The sequence below is a fragment of the Haliotis asinina genome, chromosome 6, assembly GCF_037392515.1.
Source record: "Haliotis asinina isolate JCU_RB_2024 chromosome 6, JCU_Hal_asi_v2, whole genome shotgun sequence".
Classification (NCBI taxonomy): Eukaryota; Metazoa; Mollusca; class Gastropoda; order Lepetellida; family Haliotidae; genus Haliotis; species Haliotis asinina.
The window spans coordinates 54,965,300-54,979,616 of NC_090285.1; the positions used below are offsets into that span (position 1 = coordinate 54,965,300).

General features: G+C 38.8%; 1 protein-coding gene across 1 annotated transcript in view; it reads right to left on the reverse strand.

The window, feature by feature from the left end:
- Window positions 1–505: 505 nt before the first annotated feature.
- The window catches only part of LOC137286460 (dynein axonemal heavy chain 1-like), a 91,977-nt gene continuing 78,165 nt past the window's right edge, over window positions 506–14,317 (reverse strand). Inside the window, exons 80-81 of the mRNA XM_067818344.1 lie at window positions 13,970–14,204; window positions 506–2,707 (exon numbers count right to left, since the gene is read on the reverse strand). Of these exons, the coding sequence (XP_067674445.1) occupies window positions 2,586–2,707; window positions 13,970–14,204 (357 nt within the window). The 3' untranslated portion in view covers window positions 506–2,585. The remainder of the gene's footprint in view (window positions 2,708–13,969; window positions 14,205–14,317) is intronic.

The following is a 14,317-nucleotide window of genomic DNA, read 5'->3' on the forward strand; positions in this document are numbered from 1 at the left end:
GATGCCATAAAATGTTTACCTTATATCCAGATACCAAATGTTAATGGGAAAAGAATATTTTTTCTCTTGCAGTCTCCACGTCAGACTTTCATGTTGTCTCAAATACGAAGTATTTCAGTAATATCACAGTGTCTCAACTTACTGAGGAGGAAAGCCCTGCTCGATACACGTCCAAGACATTTCCCTTACTGTTGAAAATATGTCACATTGTACAGTACTTGTAGACATCTATTTCGACTTACACAAGAATCTGAGGTAAAATTTAATAGTTCAAATGATAATTTCTCACAAATATCTAAATAACAGACTGGGGTACTGTCCACTAATTTAAGCATGTTTCTTTAAGGGATGGAATTACTATACACCCATGGGCTTAACATTCAGGACAGCCTTGGAGCAAGAGTAAGATCTATTCTGCTTGGAAACCACTGGACACAAATCACCATGGAAACTGTATAGCAAAAATTCTAAAATTCTTTCCACCAAAAACAGAGAATAATGACTATATGGTGATCTCATTTTTTATTGGGTCAACAAAAATACAGTTTGTACCCTACCTGTGGGCTGGTTGTGTAAACATACAACTTTATAGGAATATTTCCACGTGAAATACAAATGTTCCACTTGGACGGAATGATAATACTGTCAGACCTTGTTTGTCTTTAGTCATCACAATGGGTCAACTACACCCTTGCCATTTACAAACATCACAGAACTAACAAAATATTGTTACAATTTTCAGCATGAATTGTGATTACAAACATTTGTGCATAGACGGAATATTCATTCAGATCAATACAACAAGACACAACAACCCTTCTTAATAATCAAATACGAACAAGTTTTTTAATATAAAACTGAAAAAACACAACTGATGTCAAATCAAATCGATTGATCACAGTGTATTTGTGTTTCTTTGATTAAGCTGAGTAGTTGTGAGGAGATCAATACCCTAATACTGTCTGGCCGTGAGGATATTGATAAGTAACACATGTCACTCTGCTGTCAATCATCTGATATAGATAAACAACGACAGCTGATGACATACACAACTGAATCCATATGTGTGAATGTAAGGAAGAAACACTTAATATTCCACACCATTAAATCCAAAATTTCAGGTTTTGAAGTAAATTAATAATCACTGTATCAGCAGTTTAGAAAAAACCTCAGATAAAATTCATCATAAACATCATGCTGCAGTTTTGTAATGCTGAAAATCCAAAAGACATAAACAAGTTGGAAGGTGAAACAGCATCTCTTTAAAAATCATGTGCATTTAATGCTAAAATTTTAAGATGTACTGAAAAACAGTAAAAGTCTTGTAAATAATACTTTCAGAATCAACAAGTACATAACAGGCTTTTTTAAATGATTTCAAGCCTCAGAAACAAATATCAACTTCAGAGCAATATGTTACAATCAATGGTTTTGTCAACATCGCTTTAGCTGGGGTGCACCTGGGTTCATAACACATGAAGCCTTTATCAAGATAAGTCAATACTGGCCAAAAGGACTAAAGGCTGATGGGTGGTTGGAGTGACCACCATTGACCACTACACCACAGCTGTTTGTAATGAGGTCAGCTTGTCCCAGCAGCCAAAAAGCCCTATAGATATTACCCAGAGAGGTTAACAGATTGTCCTTAAATCTCTTCTGCCATGTATTAGCCATGTATTATCCACAACTGTGGCATGAAAATGACCCTTTCCCAACACTGACCATTCATTCCCGACACAAGCAGGAACTCAATGAGTGACTCATTCGTGTTTTCTCAACCATGCGGTTTTCTAGAAACACCAAGACAGTTAAAAAGAACAGCTTGCTTGTGACAATGTTGCAGATGCTGCTTGAGTTTAGATGACCTTAGTTCTTCCATTATTCATCAGCTTTTGTCCCTCACAAGCACCTGCTTTATATCATTTACTCCCTATCACATTTTACACCCATAGCCTTAACAGCCAAAACACAACCAGGACGTTTTCAAAAACACAGGCATTTCACACACTCCCTATATTTCAGATAAGCAGACCATGTAACGTTATTCATACATAAACCACAAAAATTTAATTTGAAGATTTTTATTCGTGGTATATCTAACCTAAATGGGAAATAAAGATTAAAATACGAAATAAAATTTAGAATGGTGTTTTCTTTCAATTTGTATTTGTGCATTAGCCTGGCACACAGTCACTCAACCTGCACAGTTCACAAAATAGTTTCTGCTAGCTGAACCATGACCTCATGTGACTGTGGGTAGCATCCGTCTAGGTGTGGCCATATAATGCTGTTGAATGTGTTGTCCAAGTGTGTCTTTCTGCATAGCAATGATTCATACTGATCAGAAATATTGTGAAAATTATCACAATTGTTTGCAAAATACAATATAGCACTTCACAGCAGATTACCATAAATAGACCTCTAAATTATTTCCAATTTCAATGAATATTTAATTTATTTCATGCACATTAAAAATCATATCACAGATGGGGGAAAAGCACATACTGAAATTTACTAGTAAACTGCATAAATAGACAGTTCAAATAGTGCTCTGATGAGTGACAGCGCAGAGTGCACTAAGTGATTCAGTAGTTGAGGGCACACAGCAAGGCCACGCCCTGTTTTATCCAGTGTCTGGCATTCTTGTCACTAGGCAGCTCCACGGTGAAGACAAAGTTGGTGGAGTGACCAGTAGTGGACAGTGTGCCTGAAACATAAAATACATTTTGAATGAAAAATGAAACAGGTGAGTGAGTACACCAGACCCCTAATTGTTCCCATTGCCAATGGGTATCTCTGCTGTAACCTAATCCACAACAGCTGACATACATAGGGTACTCAGCATCCAAACTGTAACCTAATCCACAACAGCTGACATACATAGGGTACTGGGCATCTAAGTTGTAACCTAATCCCCAACAGCTGACATATATGGGGTACTGGGGATCTAATGTCTGTCCCCTAATCCCCAACAGCTGACATACATAGGGTACTGGGGATCTAAACTGTCTCCTAATCCCCAACAGCTGACATATATGGGGTACTGGGGATCTAAACTGTCTCCTCATCCCCAACAACTGACATATATCGGGTATTGGGGATCTAAGCTGTCTCCTCATCCCCAACAGCTGACATATATGGGGTACTGGGGATCTAAACTGTCTCCTCATCCCCAACAGCTGACATATATGGGGTACTGGGGATCTAAACTGTCTCCTCATCCCCAACAGCTGACATACATAGGGTACTGGGCATCTAAGTTGTAACCTAATCCCCAACAGCTGACATATATGGGGTACTGGGGATCTAAACTGTCTCCTCATCCCCAACAGCTGACATATATGGGGTACTGGGGATCTAATGTCTGTCCCCTAATCCCTAACAGCTGACATACATAGGGTACTGGGGATCTAATGTCTGTCCCCTAATCCGTAACAGCTGACATACATAGGGTACTGGGGATCTAAACTGTCTCCTAATCCCTAACAGCTGACATACATAGGGTACTGGGGATCTAAACTGTCTCCTAATCCCCAACAACTGATATATATCGGGTACTGGGGATCTAAACTGTCTCCTAATCCCCAACAACTGATATATATCGGGTACTGGGGATCCAAACTGTCTCCTAATCCCCAACAGCTGACATATATGGGGTACTGGGGATCTAATGTCTGTCCCCTAATCCCTAACAGCTGACATACATAGGGTACTGGAGATCTAATGTCTGTCCCCTAATCGCCAACAGCTGACATATATGGGGTACTGGGGATCTAAGCTGTCCCCTAATCAGCAACAGCTGACATACATAGGGTATTGGGGATCTAAGCTGTCCCCTAATCAGCAACAGCTGACATATACTGGGTATTGGCATTTAGGCTGTCCCCTAATCAGCAACAGCTGACATATATAGGCTACTGGGATACATTCTCAATGAATCGATTACCGAACTTGACATCCATACACAGGTAATTCACTAGGTGCAATTTTTGTGGAACATTCATAAAAGACCTGTTAGCACAGTTGTTCTTTTCACAAATTTCAAACACCTGGGTGATGGTATCATCAAAAAGCTTTTGCAACCAATGATCCAAGCTAGTCATCATAATTGAATCATGTTTACTATAACAAAGAGAAAGAGAGAGAGGTGGGATTATACTTGTGTCAACATGACAACACCTGTCCCATATGTGAGATCAACTGACAACAAATTAAGGAAGACTGAATACAAAAGAAGTACTTACGATTATTACACATAGAAATCACAAAGTAGTGTTTGCTGTGTATAAATTGCATGTTGTTCCTACTTGAGTATTTGTCATGACTTGATGAAGAATATTTCGATTGATATAATTATTTACACACAATCCTTTTGCACTGAAAGTGCAAAAATTAAACACACATCAAAATAACTATGACTACAATTATCCATTAAAAAACATGCACACATGTAACAATTTCACTCAGCAAGCTCTCTTCAATGTTCCTGCATATCATACCTTAAACTTCCCAAGTACCACACAGAACAGGTAGTACTGCTAAACATTTCCCCATAAACAGGTAGATCCCTGCTATAGTGTCCTAACCCTGTTAACATGTATTTGATATAAGATTTATAGCAGCTGAGTAACTGGTAGGTAAATCTCATATGAATGCAAGCAGTGAAGTGTAGCATCACATCGTCAATATGGAATCTTACACATATAAGTTGCTACTTCGCATACTGACATCATACACAACGAAGCAAAAAATCGCATGTCTTACACTCAATTAAATCTTCACATGCAAACAGAGCTGACGTTAATGACTTGATTCGGGGCAACTCCCTGCAGTCATACTTTCACTGACCTGTAGATAGCAGTATGATTATCCGAGGTAAAAGACAGGTGATATAAGGAGAGGTCGCTATGGGAACAATAACTTGCTAGTTCATGCACTGACATTTTACTCATACAAGCTGAAAATATCATTTTAATAGCTTACAGTTACAAACAGATGATTATAACCATTCAGGTAATTTGGGTTAACACCCGTTATCTGAACAAAAAAAACGTTTGAGACTATGACAAGCAGATTGAGAGAGTGCAAATAGATTCAGCCTGATAGGGTTGGCATAGGTACTACAGGTATCAGAGCTTGTATGGGTACTACAGATGGAGGTGGTGTAGGCATTACTGGTATTGTGGCTGGTATAGTCATTACTGATACTGTAGTCAGCATAGGTATTACAGGTATTTGCTGTCAGCACATGTTACAGGTATTTGGGGTCAACATAGGTATTACAGGTATTTGGGGTCAGCATAGGTATTACAGATACTAGGGCAGCATAGGTATTACAGGTATTTGCTGTCAGCATAGGCATTACAGGTATTTGGGGTCAGCATAGGTATTACAGATACTAGGGCAGCATAGGTATTACAGGTATTTGATGTCAGCATAGGCATTACAGGTATTTGGGGTCAGCATAGGTATTACAGATACTAGGGCAGCATAGGTATTACAAGTATTTGCTGAAAGCACAGGTATTACAGGTATTTGATGTCAGCATAGGCATTACAGGTATTTGGGTCAGCACGTTACAGGTATTTGGGGTCAACATAGGTATTACAGGTATTTGCTGTCAGCACATGTTACAGGTATTTGGGGTCAACATAGGTATTACAGGTATTTGGGGTCAGCATAGGTATTACAGATACTAGGGCAGCATAGGTATTACAAGTATTTGCTGAAAGCACAGGTATTACAGGTATTTGATGTCAGCATAGGCATTACAGGTATTTGGGTCAGCACGTTACAGGTATTTGGGGTCAGCATAGGTATTACAGGTATTTGCTGTCAGCACATGTTACAGGTATTTGGGGTCAACATAGGTATTACAGGTATTTGGGGTCAGCATAGGTATTACAGGTATTTGCTGTCAGCACATGTTACAGGTATTTGGGGTCAACATAGGTATTACAGGTATTTGGGGTCAGCATAGGTATTACAGATACTAGGGCAGCATAGGTATTACAGGTATTTGCTGTCAGCACATGTTACAGGTATTTGGGGTCAACATAGGTATTACAGGTATTTGGGGTCAGCATAGGTATTACAGATACTAGGGCAGCATAGGTATTACAAGTATTTGCTGAAAGCACAGGGATTACAGGTATTTGATGTCAGCATAGGCATTACAAGTATTTGGGGTCAGCACATGTTACAGGTATTTGGGGTCAACATAGGTATTACAGGTATTTGGGGTCAGCATAGGTATTACAGATACTAGGGCAGCATAGGTATTACAGGTATTTGCTGAAAGCACAGGTATTACAGGTATTTGATGTCAGCATAGATATTACAGGTATTTGATGTCAGCATAGATATTACAGGTATTTGGTGTCAGCATAGGTATTACAGGTATTTGGTGTCAGCATAGGTATTACAGGTATTTGGTGTCAGCATAGGTATTACAGGTATTTGATGTCAGCATAGATATTACAGGTATTTGGGGTCAGCATAGGTATTACAGGTATTTGATGTCAGCATAGATATTACAGGTATTTGGTGTCAGCATAGGTATTACAGGTATTTGGTGTCAGCATTGGTATTACAGGTATTTGGTGTCAGCATAGGCATTACAGGTATTTGGGGTCAGCATAGGTATTACAGGTATTTGGTGTCAGCATAGGTATTACAGGTATTTGGTGTCAGCATAGGTATTACAGGTATTTGGTGTCAGCATAGGTATTACAGGTATTTGATGTCAGCATAGATATTACAGGTATTTGGTGTCAGCATAGGTATTACAGGTATTTGATGTCAGCATAGATATTACAGGTATTTGGTGTCAGCATAGGTATTACAGGTATTTGGTGTCAGCATAGGCATTACAGGTATTTGGGGTCAGCATAGGTATTACAGGTATTTGGTGTCAGCATAGGTATTACAGGTATTTGGTGTCAGCATAGGTATTACAGGTATTTGGTGTCAGCATAGGTATTACAGGTATTTGGTGTCAGCATAGGCATTACAGGTATTTGGTGTCAGCATAGATATTACAGGTATTTGGTGTCAGCATAGGTATTACAGGTATTTGGTGTCAGCATAGGCATTACGGGTATTTGGGGTCAGCATAGGTATTACAGGTATTTGCTGAAAGCACAGGTATTACAGGTATTTGGTGTCAGCATAGGTATTACAGGTATTTGGTGTCAGCATAGGTATTACAGGTATTTGGTGTCAGCATAGGTATTACAGGTATTTGGTGTCAACATAGGCATTACAGGTATTTGGGGTCAACATAGGTATTACAGATACTGGGGCAGCATAGGTATTACAGATCCTGGGGCAGCATAGGTATTACAGACACTGGGGCAGCATAGGTATTACAGGTATTTGCTGAAAGCACAGGTATTACAGGTATTTGATGTCAGCATAGATATTACAGGTATTTGATGTCAGCATAGGTATTACAGGTATTTGATGTCAGCATAGATATTATAGGTATTTGATGTCAGCATAGGTATTACAGGTATTTGATGTCAGCATAGATATTACAGGTATTTGGTGTCAGCATAGGTATTACAGGTATTTGATGTCAGCATAGGTATTACAGGTATTTGGGGTCAACATTGGTATTACAGGTATTTGGTGTCAGCATAGGTATTACAGGTATTTGGTGTCAGCATAGGTATTACAGGTATTTGGTGTCAGCATAGGTATTACAGGTATTTGGTGTTAGCATAGGCATTACAGGTATTTGGGGTCAGCATAGGTATTACAGATACTGGGGCAGCATAGGTATTACAGATACTGGGGCAGCATAGGTATTACAGGTATTTGCTGAAAGCACAGGTATTACAGGTATTTGATGTCAGCATAGATATTACAGGTATTTGATGTCAGCATAGGTATTACAGGTATTTGATGTCAGCATAGATATTACAGGTATTTGATGTCAGCATAGATATTACAGGTATTTGGTGTCAGCATAGGTATTACAGGTATTTGATGTCAGCATAGGTATTACAGGTATTTGGGGTCAACATTGGTATTACAGGTATTTGTTGTCAGCATAGGTATTACAGGTATTTGATGTCAGCTTTGGTATTACAGGTATTTGGAGTCAGCATAGGTATTGCAAATACCGGGGTCAGCATGGTTACTAAATATATACAACAGGTAAATGTTTGCACCACTGAGATGGGTTATCAATGTCACTTCTGGGAATGATGTCACTGATTAGCAAAGGAACTGAAACTGCACACTGACAAGTATCCGTCTTGTTTACAAGATCACATCTTGCATTATTCCAGCCATCCCCTTACACGGAAATGCATCTATCCTCCATAGGTATTCAACATTGAATAATGTATAAATGACTTTATGGCAAGCATTCACATACCCACACAAATATGCAAACTCAAAATCAATAGTGTCAGTATTATTTCAGAAACAGGTATACTTGAATAATAAAAATACAAGTTCTCTAATATTAATCCCACCTCCTGACCCATGACAGATGATACAGAGTGACAATCACTCACTTCACTGTGTCCATCAAGGACTATTGACCATGTCAACTGACACTGTATTGGATCAAAGATGGCTGTACCTACATTAATGAATACGGGCCAAGTAGAACACCCACACAGGTTCGCGATAACTAACATGGTATCTGTCTCATGCTGTTTGTCAGTTGGAGAAAACAAATTGCTGCTTGCAAAATGTCCTTTCCACTTGTTTGGTTCTTGCTAGATGAATTCCAGCTATTTGAACATAAATCTGGATGTGTTTATGAGTTCTCTGGAGTGTTACAAATTCAGAGTATGAGGTGGGGTAGGGGTAGGTAGGGTTGGGAGAAGATTTGGTGAGGGTTAGGTATTGTGGAGGGTCATTGCTGATATTTTCATTCTTCTGATAATATAAGTCCTAAATATTTAATTTTCAACACAAGTATTTTGACAGGGACCTTTATTCACTGCTGATATGATAGTCTGCAACGTAAAACCAGATCTTGTCAACTTTGGCTGGGAAGAGCGTTGCCTGATTCCATTTACCTAAATCCACTCACTCACAAAAAAAAAACTACTCCAACTGTTCTCAGATGTAAATGATGTAATTTCATGATAAAATATTTTAAATTTTATAACTATTATTACACTACTGAAAAATTTACATAAGTTCCATCTGTTAGATAAACCAATCTGGCTTCACACATACAAATCAAAACAATTAAAGCATTACCTAATTCTTAGTCAATCTGTCAATGCATGATGAACAATAAAAATATTAAAGGAACAGGATGTCTGCTAGTGGTTTATTCTACCTGTTACCTCACTGACAACACTGACAACATTCTCACAGTAAGCCATAATGACCCAGCTCGTATCACAGGCAAATATGATAACATGCGCCTTAATCACCTCACACACAAACCCCATTGTCAAGTGTACAATAAATCCACTAAAACATACCAAATTTATCTGTGTCATTTATCTGTAGATCATGCGATGGACATGCATGGCTATGATTTGTCAAGTGGTAGACTAAATACACACATATACATATACCCAAATAATATGATGTACTGATAAACAAGTGTATTGACAGTCCCTTACAGGGATGTTGATAAGGTTGGTAACCGGTAAAGACATAATGGTGTAACTTATTTACTTTGACAACTGTATGTGAAAGCAACATAAGATAAGGATTTACTTTGTTTTCCAAAACCAAATATATAAGATGTCACAACTGACAGTTACTAACCTCAGCCAGTCTCTGGCTGTTAAGTAGCGAGAGACTCTAAAGGTAATTTTGAACACTATTTTGAATAAAAACATTTTGTGTCTTCATTGTAATGTTAACTTCAAGATATGAAATCTATGTTTTTGGCTGAATATACAATTTAGAAGTGATACATCTACAGGTAATATAACTCTACAAAATATAAGAGACACTGCACATAATTTTAAATACTATTTGGAATAAAAACAGCTTTAGTATTAAATTTACCAATGTGTTTAGTTTTGAATTCAGCTTAGTATGGATAAATCTGTAAGTAAAATAGCTCTACTCTGTTCTATAAAATGCAGTTATACATGTTTGATACTTTGATGAAATCAATCAACACAAACATTGTCTGTAACCTATAAATGCATAATTAACATGCCATATTAATTAGGAAACAATTTGTGTGTACAGCCACTCCACATATGCTCAGTAATACAAGTGCTTTGGGCTTCTGGCCAGCATTTAGAATACAGAAATATGTTGGGTGAGGCTGAATAATGCTGACATATCATTCTTTCAAAATGAAAGCTGTCAATCACAGAGAATGATGTATTTTTCTTCAGATAATAGCATTCACAGCCTTGCTTTAAATCTGCTGTTTCAAATAGAGGCGATCACTCTGCCCCCCAAATTTGGAAACCACCAGAGAAAAGCCAAATTTAAAGTTCCCCGAAACATTTTCATGCAGATTTATGCTAATCGTAAATAATTATCAAGACTGATGTTTACATGCCAGAAATGAGTGAATCTGAGGAAAATTCCTGATTCACCAGTTTGAACTTGGCACAAATGATTATATATATGGTGTTGTTAGTTGCATGATCATGATCAGGGCAAATCCAGCAGGACCTGGCTTCACTAAAGGACAGAACTTGCACTATGGCACCATTATTACTTATCAGTTTAAAAAAACAAGTGAAGTGACTCAGACACTAAGCTGTATTAAAAGATAACACCTTGCAGTTTTCCAGGCACTTTCACAAATATGAACAATTATGAACTCGTCAATATTCCAGCTATATGGGGATGGTCTGTAAATAATCAAGTCTGGACCAGACAATACAGTGATCAACAGCACAAGCATCGATCTGCGCAATTGGGAACCACTGACATGTGTCAACCAAGTCAGCGAGTCCACTTGATCCCGTTAGTCGCCTCTTACGGCAAGCATGGGTTGCTGAAGGCCTCTTCTACACCGGACCTTCATGGGTCTGAACAATTATAAGACATAAATAGTACATTAAACACTTCTAAAAAGTTCATTTTTCACAAACAGCCATCAATAGGATTTTAGTCTCCTCTCATCAACATAATGCTTGGAAAGTAGTGTATTCGACATTCTCACATGTCTCATTTAAGTTATCTCAAATGTATTCTGTGTCCATAAATAACACATTATTTCGCTCAAGGTAGGTGATATTATCAATGATCCTTCTGAAACTGATATTTTCGTGTTCCCTTGTGGATTAATAAAACGACTGGATGTCCTTCTGTCAACAGAATGGACATGTGACCTTATCACAAGAGATAGGATGTGCTTAGATTACACTGTACTAATGTGAGTAAGTTTAGTTACATATGCCTCTTTTAGCAATACTCCAGCAATACCATGGCAGGGGACATCAGAAATGAACATCACACTTTGGACCTATGGGGGGAATCAAACCAAAGGTTTCCTCATGACAAACAAACCATGTGAGATTGTGAGTTTAGTTTTATGCTGCTTTTAGCAATATTCCTGTAATATCAGCAGGGGACACCAGAAATGAGCTTCATATATTGTACCCATGTGGGGAAGTGAACCCATTTCTTCGGCATGATGAGCAAATGCTTTAACCACTTGGCTAACAGAAATTAGATATCAAACATCAAAGCCTGCTCAGTGTGTGTCTGTGTATAACGCTGGTCAATATCAGTGGTGGCTTTGTGTTGGTGCACAAGGATGATTATCAAGGTCTGTGGTGCAGGAAGTGATGCAGCGTGATGACTGTAGGCTGTATTACACAATAGCAGTAACAGTAGTAGCTGGTGATATGTTTCCGTGTCACTGTCTCACTGAGTGAACATGACACTCATTTTGTCTGTCAGCTGAATACATGAAAGCAATGCAGTTAGAAGGCACACGTAACATGATTTTTATATAAAGAGACCAAAAGATAACATTTCTTGAGCTCTGTTGAACTCACAATATTTAGATATAACTGCCATAAGTCTATGTTAAACTTTGGAAATTACAGTAGTAATTTAGTGTGACTAAATTAGTGTCATGATCACTAATTCATGATCTTAGTGTGACTGACGATCACTTTGTGTAGATGGGCAAAACAGCCTAGATTTCCAGGTGATCATTTCACAAAGTGATTGTAGAGTAATCTCCCACGCTCCAACATTGACAAGGCTCAGACAGATGTAAAGCTTTCAAGTGTTCATAACACTAACACTAACACTACTGAGTCTATGAGCATTGGCCATGTTACATTAAACTAGGGAGCTACAACTCCTTCATTAAGTAGTGCAAAACATTTTTAGTGGCTTGTTTCACAAACTGAGTTTTGTAAGTCTATTTCAGCTGAGCTGAGATCAATGCAGGCCTACAACTACTTTGTGAAGTAGTCCAAAGACATCATTCCCACATTTCGGCTTTACAGAGAGAAGTTTGTAAGTCTCTGTTTAGTCAATCTCACAGTCCCTGCACCACATTATTTTACAACCTAATGCTACAACTCTAAATAAAGCAAGTCTAGATTTCCCCAGGAAGCTCTGGTCAGTCTTGGGCTCCTTTTCAATCTAAATAGGTTAAACATGCAGACACTAAGCATTAGTCAAGACTATGCTAAACTTGGAGAGCTATGATCGATGTAGGACTACAATTGCTTTCTGAAGAGGCAGACACAAGTCTATGTTTCCAACTTTTAGGGATGATGACAAGTACTACAACAGCCTTTAAAAGTGGGGCAAATAATGAGGGTTTCCAACAAGGCTGCAGCTTCCCATGATGTCCTAATCCAGGCAGAGACACCTGGTGGTTAGTCCAGTAATCAGGTATAACCAATATACTTGTTAACCCCAGGTGACCTTATCTAGTACAATGAGGCCTGGGGTGGTGATACTCCTTAAGTGTGTGATAATCTAGCAGGTCACTTCAAAGGGATAATGGTGTCAAGAAGCTGTCTTTAATGAATGAGATTAAGGGCTATGTCAGGTCATTGCAGGTATCAACACTCTGCCTGCTGGAGGCAGTTTTCAAAGCCTGTAGTTAGCTGTACCTGGTCTGCAACCCGGTCAGTCTGTGAGGTATGACTGCAGGTGGATTAGTTAACAAGGGTTTGATTATGTACAACTCCACTGATTATGGAATCAATGTTTGATAGTATTGACAATATGGTGCAGTGTGTGAATTACCCCAACTGTGTAAGTGCTGCCATGATCTGTGTAGTCTTGTGTTGCTGTGATGATCATAGTAAATGACCCATGACCAAGTGTGTTAATGTCATGCAGTAATGGCAGGTTAATAGACATGGACTTGTCTGTCACAGATCTCATAAAATATAATGCGATATTTGTGTCAAATAAATATGATGCAAACAGTCCTATATTCTTCATTAGTTCTGAACATGAATCTTAGAAAGGACAGGCATCATTATATTGTTATATGGGTATTTATGTAGTGGTATAGTCCCTCCCACATGCATGTTCAAAATGCTTCTCTGTTTTTCCCTCGACCACTGGATGTCAATCTCAGTGGCACATCATGCTACCTCAACTCCCTGGAGCACATACAACTCTTGCAGCCACTAGGTACATTTAAGTTCACATTCACATCTGGGTGGACTGGGAAACGTAGTCACAGTACAAGTTCACTGCATGTTGCTGTATCCACAGCTAGGTGTTTGCATGTATTCATGTGGCCACCATCCAGTCATACTAACAGATTCCTGGGTTCCTTTAAGTGCACAGGGATGTGCACAAGTTTAGTCATCAAATCATCATCAATATCATCTAGTGACTATCATCTAGCGACAATCATCATCATCATCATCATCATCATCATCATCATCATCATCATCATCATCACCACCACCACCACTGTCATCTTTAAACTGCTATCACCATCACAACCATTCTCATGTAGATCGCTTGTCAGTCATCAACTTTATCCCAATCTTTACACTCCTCTCATACATGTCCTACTCACCTGCTCGTGTGAGTGTCTTGTACACTGGGCACTCGTAGATGCCAGTCTCCTTCGGTTTCCTGTTAGGGAAAGGTTTGAGCCAGATGACAGGGACATCGGTGTAGAGTTCCTTTGGCCGAGACTCGGTCAGAGTGTTCTTGGTGTAGTCCCACCTTGCGCCCTCTAGGAAGAGACCTCGGATGTAGCAGCCATCCAATGGAGTCTCTTTCAGTTCTGCATATGACTCTCGCATTACCTGAATGAAACAAAAAAACCCCCAAAACACTTAAGCTGTGCAAAGTTAAGCTATACTTTGAGATGTCCAACAATCCAAACGAGTAAATATATCCAATGGATGCAGATTTTGGA